We start from the raw sequence: 22761 nt of genomic DNA, 5'->3' as shown, positions 1-22761 counted from the left end.
AAAATCATGTAAGAATTTGATGAGCTACAATTGGTGCCAAAAATAGCTGAAACACTTTTAGAAAGTGACACTTTTCTATATTTAACCTCTTATTATATTTTATTTGCATCTAGTGTTACTTCACTGATACTCCCAGCCCCTTATTTCGATGTTGTGTAGGTGCTGTGGTCTGTGGAGTCTAAAAAATAGAAAAATCAACATTGTTTGGGGGGAAGGGGTAGGGGGAAAATGTTTCCAAGACACTCAAAAATCAAATTTTACTGCCAAGTGTTTGAACACTTTTGTCACTCACTGTAGCTTTAAGACCACAGAACAATAACCATTGTTTATTTGGCTCTGCCATTGACAAAAATCCCACTGATCTCCTAAAAATGGCAAAAGTTCTTCCAACTCAGTGACAGAGAATGAAATTGGATGAGAATGGACTTTTTCCAGGTGGGAATTTTTGATATGTTTTTGTTTTTTAAAAGGCATGGTTATACAAGAGGTTTAAGTAATACTTCTTAAAGCCAAAATTCACGAAGAGTCTCACCGTCTCTGTGAGATGAAAAAAGTATACCTGAAAATTTAGAACAATAAACAAGGGCTTTTTAAGGTCATTCCCCAGTATTGCATTGCGCATCCCTACTGCGCATAATTGCAAGCGTGATTAGTGTGCGCGCATTAAAAAATGGCGGCTTTTCCTTTGCAGCTGGACCTTGCCATAGAGGTAAATCGTCACTTTCTTGAAAACAAGTATGGTGACCATTCATTTTTCTCTGTCGTGTTGAATTGAGTAATAAATTTCTCCATGTAAAATAAATATGCGCAATTCTCAGTGTTAAGCAAGAAACAATTGTCGGAAACATGAGTTTAGCAAGCAATTGTGACTATCATCATCGTGCTATTGTAAGGATTTACACGGTATAAGCAAGGTACTGTTGCTCATAAATGAACATGGGGACCCCTCATTTTTATTTCCAAATTTAAGTTCCTACAATATAAACAGTCAATAGGCAAAGTTTGACAAAAATCTCAGTGCAGGTTCTATTTCAGTGGAATGACCTTAACATTATTGTTCCACGGTCTGAACACAATACAGGCCAGACATCATCAGTATAACACAGCATCTATAATGATGTTTTTGCTTTCAAATAGAGGGCAATTTATGAACAAATTAAGAGAATGAAAGTACGAAAGACAGGAAGCTTGTCCTCTTTGATCATTCTTTTCATATTTTTCAGTCTAATAGTGCAAATGGCATCCTGTAAATATCGAGAAGTTCTTTTCTTCATTCTTTAAGTAATATGATAATCTACTTATTGTATTCACCATAACAAGGTTTAGCTGGATCATGATCATTTGCTGTCATCTCATCATTGGCTCTGAATAACTCATGCTAATACATTCATTATAAACACTTTATGATTCTTCACATTGCTATGACAAGTACATGTACGTGATTTAAGTTTATCTTACTGTTTCCTTGACGGGTGGCACAGGCTGGACATGGACTGGTGGCATGACCTGTTGCTGTTGTTGAGGTGGTGGTGGTGGTTGTTGTTGAGGCTGTTGTTGTTGTTGTTGTTGTTGTTGTTGTTGTACCTGTTGAGGGTAGTGCTGCTGTATGCTGTTGATCTGGTTGATCTGTGGTTGGAAGTTAAACTGTTGTTGCTGTGGTGCAGGGCTGTATTGTTGTTTGACTTGCTGCTGTTGTTGTTGTTGAGGAAAGCCTCCAATTTGACCTGAATAGTTTGCAACAAAAGTCATGTTCAGTGACTGACAATGCCAGTAGTTTTCAAGTGTAAGATTATTATTTTGTTTTATGCCAGATTGCAAGTGATAGTCAATTCTACTACAAGTTTGCTCCGAGAACTATGCTACCATGTAAACATTTTTTAAAACTTGAAACAGGTGAGAATTCTCACTAACAGACAGCAACATTGAGAAGGAGCAGTAATGATTGATTTACCTTCAATAACCAGGAGTACAGTTGAATTGGAAGGTGTATATAACTGTGCTATACAGGTAAGTAAAGAAGGAAGCAATAGATTGCATGTGGCACATGTTACCTGTGGCAGGCACTTGTTGTGTCGCTGCTTGTTGTGTCATACCATGTAGCATGCCTTGTGCTGGTGGACTAGTCATGGCACTCACTCCAGTATTACCTTGATAAAGTGCTGCAAACATGGAACATTAATTACTACTGCACAAATTCAAAGTAAGTATCAAATATAAGCCTATGTTAACTTATAGATATAGAAGGTAATCAATTGACCAAAGACCTGGTATCTTAGTAAATGCATAGTTAATGTAGTAAAAACCAACCTTGCTGCATGGCTTGTGGTGTGAGCCGTCCTCCAATATAAGCATTGGTTTGAATCTGATTGGAAGTTTGAATTTGATTGCTTGACTGAGCAAACTGATTTCCCCCAGGGATCATTCCCATCAAGTGAGTTGGTGCTCCATTAGAGCTCATTGAGGGGACATTAACAGTGGGGCCAGTTGTGCGTTGCACAGTTGTGGGTTCTGGACTGGATACAATCAATGCTGCCTGGTGTTTTGGGAAGTAGTTCCTAGAGAGATACAGTAATACCAAACAGCTTTGTCAACTAATTACTCAGTTTATTCACTTGCTTCAAAAAGTCATTTTACTAAAATTAAACAGCTGTTGCTCACCCCACGATTAATAACAAATGGATCCAAAATGGGGTTACATTTTGATGTTACATCACTAACGATATTTTCCCTAGTTAAAGGTAACTACACATCGATGTTAACAAATGAAAACTAAAAGTTGTCACAAACATTTTCAGTTATTAAGTTAAAGCCAAAGAAGTTATGACTGAGGCCATGTAATAGCAAGTACACTGGAGATAATAACAGAACCTCCTTAAGTGATTCACTTTTCATATAGCCCTGAGTTTCAGAAAGGGTGCCAGGAGAAAAAAAGTCACAAGAACAGGTCAAGATGACCATTTCCAATAAGTTTTTTTCAGGGAAACAAAAGTTTGTCTCACTATCTAAATTCAATCTCCTCATTTAACTCACACATGTTCAAGACTCACTTGCTTCTTTGTTGCTGGGTAATTTGTTTTGGTTGCCCTGCTAAATGCACCTCTCTGCAATGTCTGAATAGCTTAGAGCTGGCATTAAATGGCCTGTAGAGAAGAGAAAAGAAAATGAAAAGATAGATATTCGCATGAGTCAGTGGTGGGTAGGTAGGTACATAGGTAGCTGCAACTCTGGACGAAACTGTCGAGAAAGTTTACCAATTTTTCAAATGCATGTAATACTATGGTGGATCAGCTGCAGGCTTATAGAGAGCGTGATGTAATCAGAGCACATCAAACTGGCCCACCTTCCCGTCCCACTCAATGCTGATTTGGTCTGAATCATGTTACCCAAACCAACATTGAAAGAGGGGGAGGGGGATAGCCACCACTAGCACCAGTATACCAGCACAATTTTGGTATTTTCTAAAATTGGTCCCAACAAGCCCTGTCCAGGGTTGTATCAAAGCAAAGTCTGCGTCTGGCCACTTGGTCCAGTGCAAGAATGGAACAATTTTGATTAGAGTGGATTTCGAGAATATAGTTATTCTTAACAATTTAGCTGAGCTAAGAAGAAAGATTTCAGCCACTGATAGCAAAGCTTAAAAGATAAGAACAAAGAGTCACAATTGATTATAAACTTTTACCTAATCTGTTACTGAATAGGAAAATTTTGAGAGGGAATTACTGTGGCAACTTGTATTTTCAATTTGTTAAACAGTCGTTAGATTAGGCACATTCGTTTTATCACCTCATTCCTCGGCGCTCCCTGGTACACGTAGTCCACAGGCAATGGAAAAAACCATCCTCTACAAAACACACACGTAATGTGAAGAATATTTCAATATGTCTCCTTTGATACCAGTTATTTATAAGAACCAAATGTTATAAGTTTTAAATAGTAAACCCCCTCCACCAACACAATCTGAACTTTATTGATCTTAATATTCCCACTCTTGCTCTAGATATGTAGATATCTAGCATTGTGTTATGTGCCAGCAGTTGATGAGCAAAACTGGCATTCCACATTTTGGTGATATGCTATTGACTTAAAATGTTGTCCTGTTTCACTCTTCATGAACAGAAAACACTAATTAACATTGTACTCCAGCCCATGCTGTTTACATAATAATACAGAATTCACCTGATTTACGAAGATGGCATGTGCTGTCTAACAAATGTATTTTCAAGTCTTGTAGATCCTCATACTGGTAATCACATCCTCTCCACAAACACTCATAAGCTAGCACTGGGCCAGTAGGTAACACATGACTGCTGTCTGCTGCACCCTGCAGTAACAGTGGTTAGATCAGAAAACAAACATTTTGGGTTAGGGTTAGGGTTAGAAAACAAACATTTTGTACATCAGTTTGTAAACTAATCAGTACAGCAGCTGATTGATGTTTTGATTATACACCTACCTCAGCATCACTTTGGGATAGCTGCATTTGGGCCCTAGCTTCATACTCTGCTTTCTTCTGTGCACTGATGTTACGCCACTAACAGGAAACATGTGCAATACAGATCTGTTAGGATGCTGATTAGTGGCTTCAGTGGCTGTAACAGATTACAGAGTTTAGTTACTAATTACCTCAACTCCGATGATGCGACTTATTTCTCCAAACGCATACTCTGGATGATCCTTTCTGATAGATGCTCTCATCTCATGAGAAAATAAAAGGTACCCTGACTGACCTCTCTGCTTTTTAGGTTTCTGTAAATAGAACAAAAAATAAACTTACAAATAGGGTATAATGTATGGCTAGAGGGAACAGGTTAATAGATGAAGAAGTCAAAGCATGTCAAATTACTCAGATAAAACATTTTCTGTGCTCCCAACGGGAGTTGAACCTACGACTTCTCAGATACCAGCTAGATGTTTTATCCACTGAGCTATGGGAGACTCGTAGTGAGCAAGGTCATAAACTAGGTTCTTATGGGACATATGGCCTGCTAACTACACGGCTCCATAATGTTAAAATGATAACTGTAAATTATAAGAAGTGGAATGTTGACTTGGCAAAAAGTGAATGGATGAAGAAGTGGATGCAACTTGGTCTAAGTAAATGTGCAATATACAGGACCTGAGATAATTTTCTGGACTCTCTCAAGTTTGTAATCTGTATTATTGCTTTTCTTTATCTATACTTCACCAGTTGCATAATTAAGTGTGGTTTTCTGCTGGCTGAGGAATGAAAGAATTAAGTGGAAAACGTTTTTATCACACATGGCTGGGAGTCTGGGTAGGTTTCAGGTCATGTGGCTTCTGTACGGTTCAGTTTTTGTTTTGCCATCTGCCATTGCCGGTGTGTTCAGTTCTTTCACTTTTCAGTCTGTTCTCACCGCTTGTTTGCTTTGTTCTCATTTTCTTCCAGTTCTGATGGCAAAGGATAGATCTCATACGAAATCTAGAGCTGCTAAATGGCTTGAACCCTACAACAAGAGACCAATAAATTGTACCACTGATTGAAGTGGTGATGATCATGTATCTGATCGCAGTTCTTGTGGTGGGTCGAGTAGGAGTTCTTCACCTCCCTGCACCTCTTCAGAACTACCGGACTGGGCAAAGGAGCATCTTAAGCAGCAGCAAGCCATTGCTACAAAATTGAAGCGCTTGCAGAGTGAAATAATAGTGATCTTGAAATCTCAGAACGCTCAGAAACCCCATGAGGCAGATCCAGAGTTTCACTTCACTGGTAACAAGAAACAATACTATCTAAACAAGAAAGTATTAGAAAAAAATTGATGAAGCGCTGGCGACGAAAGACAGCGAGGACTGTTTTAAAAATCTCACTGAAGGTGAGGATTTGCTTGTGGAAAGGAACAGGCACATCTTACTTGCTGAAAAGTACAGCTGGGATATGGTTGCCTGCTGCACTGCTGATCCACTTGCTAGCGACTCGGATGACCAAAAGAAGATACAGAAGGCCGTTAAGGAAAGCAAACAGTTAAGGGAGGAGAAGAAAAGAGCGGCTTCCTGTAAGGTTCCAAGGGCTAAAGGAGTTATTCCATGTTCTTCGGAAAGGAGGGTTATCCTTGAGTGCATTAATGCGAGTTACATGATGCCATTAGTGGCGGGAAAACAGAGTCAGCCACGTGACGGGCGGTCTGTCTGTTTTTGTTGCTTCAAGCCAGGACACGTTGCCAGGGACTGTCGTGCTGCCAATGTCCAAAATGGAGCAGGAGCTTTTGGGCAGGAAACTATCAACAAACAAGCCAGTGAATTCCTGATGTCCGGAATGGCTAACGATCCCTGTTGTGATGGTTCTGTGAGTGATTCTTTTTATGATATAATTGGAAAGGATTCATTTGTTGATGTAAATCATAGTTGTGTTGTTGTCAAAGGTCGATTGTGAGAGAACATTGCCTTCTGTCAGAATATTGGTGCAAGTAATTGGTTACTGAGAGTTATTTGTGAAGGTTATTGTTTTGCTGTTTGTTGAGTTACCTGAGGCAAAGTTTTTTCAGAATTACAGGAGCGTGTTATGTAATGCTGAGTTTGTGTCTGCTGAGATCTCTAAATTGCAGAAGTTGGGTGCATTGGTGGAGGTGAGCTCTACAGACCTTCTGGTGTGCAGTCTATTAGGCATAGCCATGAACAGCTCGGGGAAACTTAGGCTTATTGTAGATTTATGCTATGTCAATCAACATCTCCAATCATGTAAATTCAAGTGCAAGAACATACGTACAGCAGCCGATTTGTTCTAACAAGGTGACTGGTTCCTCAAATTTGACTATACCAGTGGATATCACCATGTGGAAATTTTTCCGGAACATACAAAGTTCCTTGGCTGCTCTTGTATGGCTGATAGTTCCAGTAAGTTTTTTAGTTTACTGTTTTGCCTTTCGGCCTTTCAGTGGGTCCTTTATCTTTACAACATTCCAAAAAGCCCTGATGAGGCACTGGAGAAGGCAGAGAATTTGTTTATTTATTTACCTAGATGATGGTGCAAGGGGAGATTCTAATTTCTGCGAAGCACAGCAGGTATCTGACATGGTGCGACAGGATGTGCAGCATAGCGGTTTTGTGGCCAACGATGCAAAGAGATAATGGGTGCCAGTCCAATCCAAGGAGCTGCTAGGTTATGTCCTGAATTTACATGCTGGACCTTCCAAGTCCCCCAAAGAACGGTAGATGCTTTTCACCATGTGCTAAGGGATGTTATAGCTCACAAGTTTGCATTGTAGTATCTGCATGCACAGTTGCCTGGTTTACAGGACTCCTGGCTTCCATGAGTTTGGCGCTGGGTCCAGTGGTACGCTTTGGACCAGAAGCTTATACCAGAACATTGGACAAGCAGTTTTGTGGGACACCCCTTTCCAGTTATCTTCAGATGCTCAAGGTGAGATTGTTTTCTGGCAGAGGAACTTTCGTAATACAGGCTATCCGATTTGGTCTCCTAGTCCTGAGCCTGAAGTTTTGACTTACTCACATGCTAGTGATTCTGGTTGGGGCAGATTTGCTGTTCAGGTTGGGGGAAAAGCGGCAGTAGGAAGTTAGTCAGTCAATGGGAGTAACAAGAGCTCCACCTTCCCGGAACTGCGGGCAACTGGTCTAGTTTTGAAGTCTTTTGCTCCCCTGCTAAGAGGCAAGGAGGTTCTACACAGAACCGACAAAAAGAACACAGATCATTCTGTCAATAGGCAGCTGCAAATCCGACCTTCACAATGAGGGAGTTAATATCTATAGGCTGTGCAGGGAGTTTAACATTCGTCTAACCGCGGAATGGATCAGCAGGGAGTTGAATGGGGTTGCTGACGAGCTGTCGCGGATTGAAGATTCAAATGACTAAGCTCGATCCTTCCTGTTTTGCTTACTTGGACAAGTGTTTGGGTCCTCACACAGTCGACCGGTTTGCAAGTGTAAAGACTAGGCAGTTGGACAGGTTTTGTAGCAGATTCCTTAGCCCTGGTTGTCAAGCTGCCTTCACTGTCTCATGGTCAGGGGATTACAATTGGCTGTTCCTGCCACCATACCTGGTTCCTGGCATTTTGTGCCACATGTCAGATGGAGAAGAGGATGGAACCTATTAGTCCCAGAATGGCACCCTGCACCGTAGTGGCCCCTGCTCATTACCAAGCATGGTACGTGGGTGGGGTTTGTAACAAACTCCCTTAGGATCCAACCTTATGATGGCATCTTTATTCCAGGAGTAGCAGCCAGCTGTGTCTTTACAACAGGTGTGCCACCTTTTGGACTACTGGTGCTTCAGCTTTGCTTCTGTGGCTCCCATGTTTGGACTTAGAGGCTTGTTTGCTGCCTTGTTTCATGCATCATTCTAGCTACAAAGACACAGCTGCCAGGTACCTTGATGATCAAATCATGTCCTTGGTGGCTGGTGCCATGCACGCCATCATGTCTGCTATTGTTTGAGTTACAACCTAATTATGGGCACCTGTTTGTTTTTAGCTGCTGTTATTGCTTATCAGCTGTTTTGGCTCCTAAGGCCTGTTACGGGCTCCAAGCTATTATGGCTTCATTGATCCTTCTGGTATGGACCTGAGTTTTAGTGTGTGTACATGCATGTGGATCTACTCCTCTTTTATGCTAAGTGTGCTTACTGGAATCTCTCTGCTGTTTTGGCATTTGTCATTGTTGCAGCTGTAAAATACATGGAGGAGGTCATCTTTCCAACTGATTTTCATGCAGATTGTTTTGACCATTTGGAATTGTGACAGCTAGCAAAGGCATTACCAGCTGTATTGGTTCGTGATCAGGCTGCTACATCAGTTGTGACCTATCTGCGTGCTTATAAATCCTGGAGGTCATGGGCCGGTCGTCACAATGCTGCTTTTTTGCCGATAGATCCTCTGATCTTCACGCTGTATATTGTGTTTCTCATTCATTCTCATTCAGTGTCTTCAGTGAAGTCTGCATTGTATGGGGTGAGCTGGGTTCATAAAAAGAGTTGTTATCAGGAGCCGAACGAGTATCCGGTAGTGGAGCAAGTAGTTGATGCTGCCAGGCAAATTCTTGTTAGACTGGCTGAATGTAAGGAGCCTCTGTCTTCAGCTCTGGTGCAGAAAGTGATCAGTCGTCTCGAGAAGGGTGACCTTGGTGACCTCCAGCTGGCAGTTTTGTTTTCCCTGGGTTCCTTTGGTTTCTTTCGGTGGGATAACTTGCACCATTTGTCAGTAGACAGTTTTCATTTGCTGTTTCCCATGTAGCTATTTTTCTGAAAAAATTGGAGAATGATCAGTTCCACAAGGGGTCATGGGTTTTCTTAGCCCGTGGCAGTACACCCCACTGCCAAGTCAAAATCGTTGAGAAATTCTTGAGAATTGCAAACCACTCCAAAGGCTCTACATTATTTCAACACGTGTTGCATACCAAAAGAGGAGTCAGTATGAGCAAAGAGGCTAAGTCTTACACTTGGGCAAATGAGCTGATCAAGAAGGAGCTTGACAAAGAAGGTCTGGACCCCACAACATTTGGAATCCATAGCCTATGATCAGGAGGAGCTTCTGAGGCAGCAGCTCTTGGTGTGCCAGACAGACTCTACCAGAGACATGGAGGTCGGAGAAGTAATATAATAATAACAATAATAAATAATCTTTATGGAGGAAGCTCCCATCACATAGCGTGGTTTTCAGGGAGGTCCTCAGTAACTAATGTAAAATAGAGTAAAGAATTAAAAACTTATCACAATCAAATCCAAGTACTAATAAGAAATGGAAGTAAAATTGAAAATCACTTTTAAAATTTAAACCTATCAAGTAACGACATTCAAAAAGAATTAAAAGGAAGCTTTTTTAAAGCACTATTTCCTGATCTGAGCAAACCCCAGTTACTACTTGATTTAATGGATCGAATAGTGTCCTTTGAGTGAGTGTTATGACTATGGTAATCTACATCTTGGATAATCATATTGTTTCTGTTGTCATCTATCAAATTATGAGAGAGCTCAGAACAATTATGTAAAGGAGTCTTTAGACTCGCATCTACTAGTTACAAAGTCAATATTGGATGGACTTTGACGTTCTTTTTAATAATTATTGTTATTTATGCCAACTGCTGGGAAAGTAAGAAGGCTTGGAATAATTGCATAAATGAGTCCTTAGACTTGCTTCTACTTGTTCAAAGTCAATTAAGGACAGACATTGCCATTGCCTTTGATTCTATGTAGTTCATGCCAACAGCTTGTTTTCTCATGTTGAGTTGGACATTCAAGGAACTCTATTTCAGTCGTTACATGTCTACTTTAGCCATCGAAATAGTTATTTGTGCATGCATAAAGGGTGTTATGCATTGATTTTTCCTATATTGTGCTCTTTCGACATTTGCATTGTTTAGCTTGGCATGGCTCTCAGTGATGTGTGAGAGGTGTGGTTTCATGTAGGCTGAGGAATGAAAGAAGCGGAAAACGTTTTTTTTCACACACGGCTGAGAATCTGAGTACGTGTGTGGGGGGGTTTCAGGTCACATGGCTTGTGAAAGGTTTGGTTTTTGTTTTGCCATCTGCCATTGCCTGACATGCCCCACCCACCCACCCACCCGTGAAGTATTTTTAGAATGTATTAAGTTGAAGTGAAATTATTCTCTAGCCACTTTTTTGTGTCATTGTAAGACAGTTATGTTGTTACGCTAATAAAGATCAGGCTGTGAGGTGTGGCATGGCATGGCTCCCAGCAGTGCGTGAAAAGTTTTCTGATACACACAAATTACAAGATATTTCTGACCTTGGTGGTATCGCCTGTTGAATCAGCTGAACTCAAAGCAGAAGAATGACTGCGCTCATCTTCTAATAGATCCAAGTCTTCAATCAGGAGAGGCGAGGGGACCTAACACGAATGTAACAAATGTAATTGCTTTTGTGATTTCTGCAATTGCAACAGAAATTTGGCAATTAAAGGGACTAGTCACTGTATTTTAGCCAATTCTGTTTACAAGCACAGCATAAGCATAAGGAGAACAAAACATGCTTGTGCTTATGTTTATGCACCAGGAAAAAAACCAGCGTTAGAAGTTTCAAGTTTTGTGTTGTTACAGGTCTGTTCAATATCCCTGTAAAATTAGGCTTTAAGGTAAAAACATTACCCATTTGTTAATAGAGATCAGTCAGCATCTAGAAATTTTAGTTAAGTTTTCAAAAAGGAAACAACATTGTTCACTTAACGAAAATTAATATGTCAGGACATTCCTGTGCCATCTTCAGTTGCAAACATTTGTTGGAAAATTTGAATTTTGACGGTATACATGTAATTACATTTTAAAATTAGTTGCTTGTGGGATTGTTACTGGTGACAACATGGCTTCTCGTCTCTTGTTTTGTCCCCAGTAACACTGGGGAGATCCTAAGTAAGATCTTTAAGTACACAATTTGTGTTAACTACTCCGGATGGCAAAAGTTTTATTACTTACACACACACTGATAATGAATGAAATCTCGAGCTAAACCTACAAGTTTTTATGCTTATGTAAATAATAGAAAGTTCCAGAAGCATCTCTGCATATATTTGGGCTTGCGGGACAATGCATGCTAATTATCAAACACTCTACATTATGACTATGCCTGAAAGGTGATAGAATGAATCGAACTACACAAGCTGATTATGTAACAATTTGAAACTACTGTAAGCCTCTTCCCTACTGGAATAAGATTCACCTGTAAATCTACATCAGTCACACAACATGCAGCATTCAGCTTCAAAAACTTGTACATGAGAATCACTGACCTTCCCTGGGGTGATTGGCTTTTCAAAGAAATAGTATTCATCTTCTTGGACACTCACAGTCAAAGTATAGCGCTTTCAAACAAAGCAGTCAAAATATAAGTGCAAAATAATTTCAACATATCAAAGAGCAGTAAATATAATTTATTTATAAAATATGTGAGATGCTATAGGCGGTCTCATTGGTCAATGAGTGTGTTTAGATGAGAGTATGTAAACATGGTTGTGATGTTTTAGATTTGAATGTGTTTACATAGCCATGTAAACACATGTAAGTTGTGTAAGTTATGTAAGCCATGTAAGTTATGCTGTCTTGCATTCTTTGAACCCCCCCTTTTGTTTAGATGAGGAACTATGTAAACATGGAAAAAGTGCTCTATTGCTTAAATATAAAGCTGAAAAAAAAAATGAAAATTCCTATTGCTAAAAAGCGGAGTCGCGGTGGCCTCATGGTTAGTGCGCTTGTCCCCAGATCGAGCGGTCTGGGTTCAAGTACTGGCTGGGGACATTGTGTTGTGTTCTGGGGCAAGACACGTAACTCTCACAGTGCCTCTCTGCACCCAGGAGTATAAATGGGTACCAGTGAATTGTTGGGGAAACCTAACAAATTGCGGGGAAGTGACCTGCGATGGACTAGCATCCCGTCCAGGGGGAGTCATAGAAATACTCCTAGCTGCTTCATGCTACAGAAACCGGGATAAGCTCCAGCAGCTAGGAGCCAGTCGGCTCCAAGGCTTCACTTTAAAAAGGTTTATTTGAATGTATTGTGTTATTTACCATGATAAAATATTTGTATTACTTTTATTGGTGGTTTCTTTGATGTACCAAAAAGGGTGTGTTGGTATGAACAACATCAGTTAACTACTGTGTAATGCAGAAAGAGAGAAAAGTTTTTCGAGAACCAAGTTGTTACAAAATTTTGATAAAATGACATTGCTTAGTATTCAACTGCCATGTTGAAAAACAATACGGAAGTCCAAGAGACCATGATTGGGAAGATGACAGAAGGATAGGGTTCTTGTAACCTAGATGTCAAAATTAAACCAAAGCTAATATACCTTCAGTCCTTTCAGCTTTCTGAATTGTCCTTCCTCCTCATCATAACGAGCCTCATTAAGATAAATGTCTTTCTCGGGTATTTCTGTGGGCCGACCTGCAGCAAGGAAATCACTGACCTCATACAATGAAGTAACTTTTCTCCAATGTTGTAAACTTGAATGTGAAGCAATTTAAATCCTTTGGGTTAGGAATCAAACACCCCATTTTTATTTATGAAACTATTCCTTACAGGAGAATACTTTTACATGACCATATCGTGGGCTCAAAAAAAAGTTCAGAGCATGGTTCTTTTAAGTTGACTGCTGACCAAGTGCTGGTTTTCGAATGGCGTATGTAGTAATCAGGTAGTAATCAGGGCTGGGTTGTTCAGAGGCAGGTTAACACTAACACAGGATTAAAAGTTAACAGAAGTAGAAATATTTCTTGTAAACAAATGTTCTTCACTGCCGTTGTTTTGCATTGTTTGAGATTATTTAAACTCAGAGCAGAGGCAAAACTATATGCGGAAAACCTCACCACAAAGTTACAAAACTCAAGTCAAAATTCTTGCTTATCCTGGGTCAGCTTAATCGGGCTTTGAACAACCCAGCCCAGGAGCTCTGCTTTTAGGCTTGGTTAAACATATTAGTACACTCAACAAAATATCTCTGATGGCAGCAGCTGTGCTTAATACGCAAGAGTACATTCAGCTATTCTTTTGCATAATAGCGGAGCTACGGCAGCCAAGTGAAACTCCAAAACTAATAAAATTTGGTGACCCATGAAGCGCCATACAGACTCTGGGGGAGGGGGAGAGGTCTCTTGAGGTAACCCAAATGGGGAAGCACAAGAATGCCATCTTTTCTTGGCAGAAAAAAAAAGAGAAAGCTCATTTCTATTTGTTATGTCAACAAATGACAGTGGAGGTTGATCTAACAATTTCAAGATAGGCTTTAAGGTTACTCTAAACCTTCTTGGGGCTACCTTCGCCACATTTTCTTTTCTTCAACCAAATTAAAGTTCATTATTTAAGATAACATTTTCCAAAAAAAAAAATGAAAATAAAATGTTAAAACGTGCACAAGTTATTGGGAGAAAGAGATTTTTTAATAAAAGTTAATAAACTGTCAAGGTGTCATAATCGCCAAAAGGTATGGACCCCTCAGTGACCTTTTCATGGCAAATGGCTTAGTCCAGAGATCCTATATCAAATACTTTTAATTTTAGATTTCATGTCCGTCAAGAGTGACTCCTTGTAATCACGCTTTGGCAATTGCACATTGCTTTGTTGCACATCGTTGTCCTGCTGTTTTGCACATTATTGTTGACTCCCTGCCTAAACCATGTGCGCCTAAAACGTGACTGTAATACTATCACATTCCTGCAAAGCTCAAGTTTGCATATTGTGAATGCTGAGGGTTTCGTTGTTTCATTGGCTGGTGGCTTTTTTGGTGTTGACATTTTCCTCTGAGAGGGCGTGACATGATTATAAATCCTTAGATGGCAAAAACTCGAACTCGGTTTTTGAGAGAATCCCTCCTCTTTAAAAGAATTAATAGGGTATGTAGAATCAACGATTTTCTGTGAAATTTGGTCAGAACATTCACTGATAGATAAGGAACAAAATTGTGTGGGCGAATTCTTTTATTTTGAATACTTCTCTCATGGCCTCTAACGCAACACGTTATGCGAATTTTTCGATAGTGGAACTTGACAGATCTATGAAAAGATAACCAATAGAAATAAAAGGAAATCCTGACATGCTTTGAGAGATTGATGCTTCGTGATTAACACTGCATAGTTATTTTGCATGAATGACTGCATTTGATGCCCGATTAATTTGCTGGAATTTCAGTTGGTTGATTTGCCGTTTATGGCTTCTACTGCCTTAGGAAAGCAAACTGCAAAATAGAATATAATTTTATCAAATTCTACATTTCATAACCTTTCTATTGATATAAAGTTTGTGGGGGTTTCCTTAAAAACAGTGTGCATGTGAATTTTTTTCTGGAAGACACCTGTGAAGGTTTGGAGTAACCTTAAGTGAAGCAAAACGTGAAAGAGGTCAGAAGAAAGCAAGAATCAACAGGCAAAGAAGTAGCGAAGAAGACCGCGAAAGAGAGTGGGCCAGAGAAAGCAGGTGAAACAGTAGTGAACAGTCAGGGTTAGAGAAAGGAGATGAAATAATACCGAACAATGCCGTGAAGCAGAGCGAATGAGGGCTAGAGAAAGGAGACTAAATACCCGAAAAATTGACTCAGAAGACTGCAGAACTTCCCAAGTTAATTCCCATACCAAGATGTTGAGCTGTGCAAGAAAAGTCACATGTTCATTTCTGCTTTCACTGGTGAACGCAAAATTCCCATTGGCTAATACTTACTGAGTAACTTATTAATTGTTTGTTGCACAATCTCATTATAAAAACAAGAAACAATAGTCTCGGACAAAGATGTATTAGTGAGGGCTTTGAGAAAGTACGAGTGAATGCCTATAAAAATCAACCAAAACAATTACATGACAATTGTTTACATTCCAACGGCGGATTTGGGGCAAAACTGATGAAAAACATAAAAAAACCCCTGTAGAAATTGTTTTTAAGGCATTTTAAATTATAGCCCATAGAAAAATATGGCCATGTTTTAGTGCAATAATTCGTTTTCTAAAAAAATTAAATGTTATCATCACAAATTCAATTGCGGGTAGTGTGATTTTACGTAAGAAGCATTATTAAATTATTTTGTAGAAAGCAACCAGTGACTAGCATACTTCAAATGCCACGACAATAGAACCACCTTTATTTGTGAATTCTTGTCCTTGCAAACAAGTGACAAATAAAACAAAAGACAATGTCTGCAGAGTCTAGCAGAAAAAAGGTCCAGTTGGCCAGTACTAAGAAGTATCAAGTCAGTATTAATAAATTAAGACTAAACTAAGCAATGGTCAGTAAACTAAACAAAAATCAGTGAACACTGTACAATAGAGAAGACAAAGAAGAGACATGCAGTCGTAGTAAGATTCTGACTTAGTTATTCCTCTACAAGTTATTTTCAGTGAACACAAGAAAACCAGTATAAACTTTACTGCAAGCTTATACTTCTGTACAGCAAAATCTCGAGACTAAAATTTAATTTTAATGAATACAACATTTCCTTACATCTAACATATTCTCTGAATGGAAGTACACAGCATTTTCCTGCAATGTACTCAGCTGGCATGGTTTCCTCTAAAGAACTCAGGAACACTTCTTTTTCATAAAACATTCTTGTTGGTAAATGCTGAGTACTGGCAGGACTGATAAACCATGGACCATGAAACCATGTTTGTCCACTGAAACAAACAATTACAAAAAGGAGCAACGTCAACAAATTATGTTCAACAATGAATGTTTGAATTAATGTGCTGAAATACAATAATTCAATTTGCACATGCCACACATTATTAGCTTACATTGTTTTTCTTGTGGCTTGCATTGGAAATTTCTCTGCATTGGTTTTCAGCACTAAAAGCTAACATATTGTGTAGCTTTGAGCAATGAATCGCTGTGTCACAACCAATAAGACAGGTTACAAGTGGAGAAGCACACATGAATGGCTTACTTGATAACTTGAATTCAAAGTAACAACTAGTGACAATCTCAGATAGTGCAGAGTGCAATTTACGGCTCTGATACAGTAGTCACACAGGTCCTCACCCCTACCGTTCCACCCTTGGTAGTCAACTAGGCCTTTACCCCTTCGCAGAATATGAGTGGACAAAAACTTGATAAGACATAATCTTAGCAGTGTGTATGTTTCATGTTTGTATGTTCTTTCAAGACCCAAAAATAACTTACAACTACCGCTTGTGAAGACGACTTTGAATTGTATTGTACTGTTTTATGTTGAGGTTCATTCATTTTAAATTCAATAATATGTAAAAATAACAAATGAAGAAGCTAGTCATAAAAGGGGATAAGTGACGATTTTGGTTGCTTTTCTTTTTTCTTGCTCCAAATTAGCTGAATTTTTGCATGTGGTCTTCAATGTAATAGAAAAACGTGTTCCTGGATTTTTGCCGCTGGTTTTTGCTTCGCTTTATAAAGACGCCGCTAGGAAAACCGAGTGGTTTTTGCACACGCAATATCCTGAAAACGAAGCAAGGTTTAGCGCAAAAACTACGGGACATTGCTAAACATACCTAAACGAAACTCTATGCGAAATTTGGAGCGTTTTCGACAAAGTTCACTTTTGATTAAAATACCTAACGCCCTTTTCCCGCCGAGGCTGCAAATAAACGAAGCCGGGCCTTTGTTATGATAAACAGAGCCGATCCTTTGTTATAATAACCAAGCCAAGCCTTTGTTATAAGTCGAAGTCTCGCCTCGGTTTATCATAACAAAGGATCGGCCTGCCGCGACCGCAGGGACTTTGATCTCACTTAGAAAGCAGCAAAATGTCAATTTCACGCAACGTATAAGCTCAAAAATGTTGATTTTAGGTCAAAAAAGGTTTAAATGTTGATTTCACGTTAACGCGTGACGGCAAGGATGTTGGTTTCACTTAGAAACCAGCAAAATGTCAATTCCACGCAACGTACAAGCTCAAAAATCTTGATTTCAGGTCAAAAAAGGTTGAAATGTTGATTTCACGTTAACGCGTGACGGCAAGGATGTTGGTTTCACTTAGAGACCAGCAAAATGTCAATTTCACGCAGCGCATAAGCTCAATGATGTTGATTTCAGGTCTAAATAGGTTAAAATGTTGATTTCGCGTTAACGCGTGACGGCAAGGATGTTGGTTTCACTTAGAAAACAGCAAAATGGTAGGAGCCCATGATGGGCTCCTGAAAATGGTAATTTCACGCAACGTATAAGCTCAAAAATGCTGATTTCAGGTCAAAAAAAGGTGTAAATAAAAATAAAATGAAACAAATAAACATTTCAATAAACACTTTTTCAAATACGGCAACGTCTTCAATGGCTAAAAAATCACGAGATAAAACATAGTTTTCGACAAACGCGATCGTAGCTTTATGTCACGCACCGCCATAACTTCCAAGTTCAAAATGCGCTGGTACCTCTTATGCCTGATGAGGACAACAACTTTGGCGGCTGTTTAGTTTTGGATTTAAGAATTTGATGACTCCACGTGAAAACGCTCTATAAATAGGGCTGACAGATTAACAGATTAACCCTTCTGCGCAACGTACGGGTCTCCATACATCTGCATGTCCCCTGATCCCAGAAGCTCAAAACACTACAAATCATGCCGATTTGAAATAAAATCAACGCAAACTGGATCACAGATCTGTTACAATCGATCGCCACTTGCTGGCCATTATTATGTTTAAATCTAGTTACCAGTTCGAGAAACGTCCGCAGAACGTAATCGCAATGCATGCCGGGAAGGGTCTTTACACCTCGTGCGAGGGAAGACATGGCGGTCGATACAAGACAAATTTTATAAGTCTAAAACCAGTTCTCGCTTTCCAAACTTTGACGCTAGCAACGCTTGGCAAATGGGCCACAACTCACCAGAGGGTATTTTTCTTGGGCAAGAACTGCTCTTGGACTTTGCTACCTGGCTCGATCTGACTTCGAACGCCGATAACACGATTACGGTATATCAGCTGCCTTCGAAGTTTCAGAACACATTTTGATTCTTTAAAACGTGCTGATGACTTACGGGTTTATCGAGGCTTTATGATGCCTCTCAACCACCAGGTAGGCACACAAGGTACTTTAAAACAATGCTTAAGATATTAGTTGACAGAGCTCTAATACGGCACATCTCTTTTTTGTTTGATGGCATTTCGTTTGACGCTTGATCGATTCACGTGTTGTGTTCACGTCACAATAACCGGTGTAAACAATCCGTTCCCAGATTTCCGCTCTATATGCTGTGGGATTTGGTTTTGACTTCATACACTATAAACAGTCTGCCTGTTTGCTGTTCAACAAATAAACTCCTAAAGACATGGCTACGAAAAGCCAAGTTTTTTGCCTACGTTTTAACTCGAAAACAAAGCAAAAACCAGCGACAAAAATACAGAACCACATTTTTCTATTACATTGAAGACCACATGCAAAAATTCAGCTAATTTGGAGCAAGAAAAAAGAAAAGCAACCAAAATCGTCACTTATCCCCTTTTATGACTAGCTTCTTCAAATGTGACAATAAAAATATAAGATGTGTATTTGTTTTGCTCACTGCTGGAGAGAATAAAGTTCAATATTTAATGAAAAATCAGTGAAGAACGATTTTGTTCTATTCAAAATGCAAATTTTCATTTCATCAATAGACAAGAACTAAACTTATTATCAAATAGTCATGTAGAGTCACAGAAAAGTACATTCTTATTCTGTTGCCACCTTTGGAGTTAACAATAAAACCAAGTCAAAGTAATACACAATGCTAAAATAGTGTCCCCAATTAGCTTTTTAAGCTAAATACAATTGACATTTTATTCACTCATTCATTCTCTTGATTAACACAACTATGGAGCATTTCAACAAGTATTATATTGAAGGTAGAGATCTTTGCTTGAAATTATACCCTAATCTGTGAGTGAATCAAGACTGATGAAATTAATTGGCAGTTTCAGAAAGTATCATGGAGTCTACGGCAATAATTGCAAAGTTTCTTTTGTCACAAATTTACTAGTTTTACATGTAACTAACATGGGAAAGTTTCAGCTGAATATGAACTTTTTGCTTTCACAGTAGAGGAAATAAACAATCTGCTAAGGAGAAGCAATATCATGATTAACATTTCCATTCTTTATTTGAACCCTGGCTAACACACAACAGTTCTTAAACAGCAGACAAAATTTTGTGAACGCAGCTACATGTAAGGGTGATTCCAGAAGATATGCAGTCACAATGGTGTTCTTTGCACTAAAAAAGGGAGAAATGACGTTACGTGAAATATAGCTGCTATCCCCAGTCAAAACGAGAGTGTGGTGAAACTCCAAAAAAAAATGTGTGGATCTGAACTAGAGAACGGAGGTTATCACACTAGCAATACTAGAATGCATGCACCTACCATGCTGTGCTCTACCATAAGAAAAAACACTCAACATTCGTGTGAAATCCCTTATGAAATGTATCTTTTTCCTAAGATATAGTCGACACTGATGCTAACTAATCTGCGCATGTATTTCGAGTAGATTGCTTTTGTTCTTAAGAGAATAGCACCACAAGAATAGCAAGAGATTTGCAAAAACACACATATATAGTTTTGTCACGTTGTCAATCAAACAATGAAAGTACACCCTGTTTTGCATAGTGCACACGGATACCTACCCACCCACCAGCCTTTACACAAGGCTAATATATTATTGATTAATTGAAATTAAGTATTAAATTTTACACCTCATTGCAGCTGAACGTCAAGAGACCTACTTTTAATTAAGGCTTAAAATAGCAATAATAATAATATGGAAATTCAACTACACTGCCTTATTTATGCGCCATTATATTTATTCAAGCAAGTTAAATAGCCTGGCCATCTCCATTCAGGATTTTATCAGCAAGCTACTCATTATAATAAATACAATCTTGAAAATTTGTCTTAATTAAATGTTTTAGTGAGAAGTACTCCTCCCTCCTCAAAGTCAATATGCAGTATAATGTATTGTAGGTAACTATGTTCAGCAAGTAAAGTAAGTAGAGTATTATATTGTTAGCAATGTACGTAGCCTGTATTGCAAGTAATTGTATTTTCTGTAAGAAACTGTATTCAGTATTGTATTGCTAGCATAAGTAACCCATTTTGTAAGTAACGTAAGTAATGTTCTGTAAGTAGAGTAGCGTAACGAGACCCGCACTGTAAGGAATGTTTGTAGAATTGTGTTTTGTATATTAAAATTATTAAAAAAAAAATAATTAAGGCTTAAAAGATTTTCCTGTTCTTTTTCTCTGCTTGTCCTACACTGTGCTCGGCTCACTATACACTGTAGGTACTCACACTCACCCAGGAGCCAGTTCTACTCTGTGCTCGAATCACTATTAGGTACTCGATACCCACTTGGAAGCAGGTTCACAGGTTACTTACTTTTTGTCTGTCCACATTTTATCAATCCTGGACATGCACAAATATCCTTCATCAGATCTGACATACACACAATCACCTGGAAAAAAAAAATTTATTTGTAATTGATGATTAACTTTATGATTATAAGAAATTTCCAGACTTACCTACACGATGATTATTTTATTTAACAAATAACTGACTTCTGTAACAGTGAAGTTGCGCCAAATGAAATCCTTCTTTGACAAATTTGACTGACATGACGGCTGATCGTGGACACTTGACTGATGTAATAACCAATTGAGTATTTGCAGGTTATCACTCAAGTATCACTCAACACTAGGGCAACAGTGTTTTTACTACACATAATCTAACATATCAATAACCTGGGAGTCGGACCTTCCTTAGGGGAGAGAAGGGAGGAGAAGGAGGCAAGAATGAAGGGAAAGCATTTGCTCACGTCAACATCCAAATTCTGGATGCTGTGCTGAATGGCTAACACACAGAAGGCAATATGTCAAGCTTCCTGAAATGAAACCCTGCCACTGCACTGCAACCTCACTTGAGCAGTTAAATTTCAAAAGTGTTACAGGTTTTCTGCTTAAAATGCTCCAACTATTTTGTTTTGTAGACCCACTTAAAACTAACGTTAAATACAGAATTACATTTGATTACATTGCTAAAGCTTTTAGGCTACGCTACACAGAAGGAAAAAAAATTACAACATGATAGACAAAAACTCGGAAAAAAAAAGAAACATGGCACCTTAACTTTCATTATTGGGAACATTGTAACAGGCATTAAAACATTTGTACAAAAAAGTAGAAAAGTAGAAAAGGAAAAAACTTCACACATCGTGCAGAGAGTGGTTAATACTGAAGCTTGATACTAAAGTTAAAATACCTGGAACAGAGAACATGACAATGTCAAGGAGTTTGTATAGTAATGTAAAATTACTTACCAAGCTTATAAGGAGTATCTCTAACACAAAGCTGTTCATAATATATACATCCTTCCTCAGAATTTTGGGGAGATTCCAAAACAACATTCTAAGAAAGAAAGTGGTTAACTTAGTTATGTATTGGTTTTCATTCTGGAAAACTATCGGGAGGAAAGGTCAACAAACTATTGTGGTATTCAGTAATAATTATACTTTTGGAACTGCAGGCAACCCAAGCTAACGATAAGAGCCACAGCACCATAAGACAGCTCAACTTATAATTGTACAAGAACAAAGCAATTTTGGTATACGAGGTATAAATCAAAATCCTCTGTGATCAAAAGAAACTTACACGCTTTGCCATTCTATGCTGGATTCTTTACAGTTTGCCAGCTCCTTAGATCTATAAGGGCATGTCACACCAACCTCACCACAGAAATGCAAAGTCTACGTTTTTTTTTGCCCGTAATACGTTCGTCATTATATAATAGTAAAGAGAAAATAACAGATATAATAATTTATATTTTTGTTGTGGTTATTAACATGATAATATAAACAACTTACCTTTTTTACATCTTCATGAACTGAACCTTCCACTTCATTAATTCCCATTGGCTCTACCTTGTTGTTGGTGTTGTTGTCAAAAACAGTTGGAATACGTTTGGGCTGAAGAGGTTCTTCTCTTGTAACATGATTAACACTGGATGTAGATACAGACCACACCTATGGCATAAAACCAGTGAGTGTTAAACAGGTCTGAAAATCCTAGTCTTTAACCAAACAATTGAAAAATACTGAGCAGTACTTTCATTTGATGCTGTTTGCTGTTCAACAATTAATTGCAATTCAAACACTATTTGGACTCTCGGGAATAAGAGGTATAAACTACGGTAAAATCCTACCTGTAAGAACCTACATTTTTTTAACTCTGGCAAAATAGGTTCTTGTATTTTGGGGCAGTTATTGACAATTTAGGAAAAGTAGGTTCTTAATTAGGTTCTTAATTTCTATGAAGGAGATATACCAGAAAAAATAAAATTGAACTTGGGTTTTGTCCTACAATATACAG

The 22761-nt window shown here is 38.7% G+C and overlaps 2 protein-coding genes and 1 pseudogene across 3 annotated transcripts in view; 2 read left to right on the top strand and 1 right to left on the bottom strand.

Annotated features, from left to right (window-relative positions):
- Nucleotides 1-22761, top strand: part of LOC145503102 (52 kDa repressor of the inhibitor of the protein kinase-like) — a 489168-nt pseudogene that overhangs the window by 2327 nt on the left and 464080 nt on the right. The gene's annotated exons all lie outside the window — the stretch shown is intronic.
- Nucleotides 1-22761, bottom strand: part of LOC145503084 (protein polybromo-1-like) — a 222583-nt gene that overhangs the window by 2320 nt on the left and 197502 nt on the right. Inside the window, exons 36-50 of the mRNA XM_081482521.1 lie at nt 22257-22415; nt 21714-21801; nt 20777-20852; nt 15898-16070; nt 12764-12858; nt 11709-11780; nt 10713-10814; nt 4624-4746; nt 4454-4531; nt 4177-4321; nt 3784-3841; nt 3048-3140; nt 2308-2555; nt 2052-2159; nt 1459-1724 (exon numbers count right to left, since the gene is read on the bottom strand). Coding sequence (XP_081338647.1) covers nt 1459-1724; nt 2052-2159; nt 2308-2555; nt 3048-3140; nt 3784-3841; nt 4177-4321; nt 4454-4531; nt 4624-4746; nt 10713-10814; nt 11709-11780; nt 12764-12858; nt 15898-16070; nt 20777-20852; nt 21714-21801; nt 22257-22415 — 1884 coding nt within the window. The remainder of the gene's footprint in view (nt 1-1458; nt 1725-2051; nt 2160-2307; nt 2556-3047; nt 3141-3783; nt 3842-4176; nt 4322-4453; nt 4532-4623; nt 4747-10712; nt 10815-11708; nt 11781-12763; nt 12859-15897; nt 16071-20776; nt 20853-21713; nt 21802-22256; nt 22416-22761) is intronic.
- LOC145503132 (uncharacterized) lies at nt 4780-10524 on the top strand. The gene has a single exon (XM_081482595.1). It carries the CDS (start codon nt 5894-5896, stop codon nt 6386-6388), a length of 495 nt encoding a protein of 164 aa, XP_081338721.1. The 5' UTR covers nt 4780-5893; the 3' UTR covers nt 6389-10524.

The sequence above is a fragment of the Orbicella franksi genome, chromosome 11 (assembly GCF_964199315.1).
Source record: "Orbicella franksi chromosome 11, jaOrbFran1.1, whole genome shotgun sequence".
NCBI classification, from domain to species: Eukaryota; Metazoa; Cnidaria; class Anthozoa; order Scleractinia; family Merulinidae; genus Orbicella; species Orbicella franksi.
Note: the sequence above shows the minus strand (reverse complement) of the source record. Positions and strands in the feature narration are given on the sequence as shown.

Coding starts and splice junctions, on each gene's coding strand:
- LOC145503132 (XM_081482595.1), top strand. CDS start 5,894: ATGGTTGCCTGCTGCACTGCTGATCCACTTGCTAGCGACTCGGATGAC.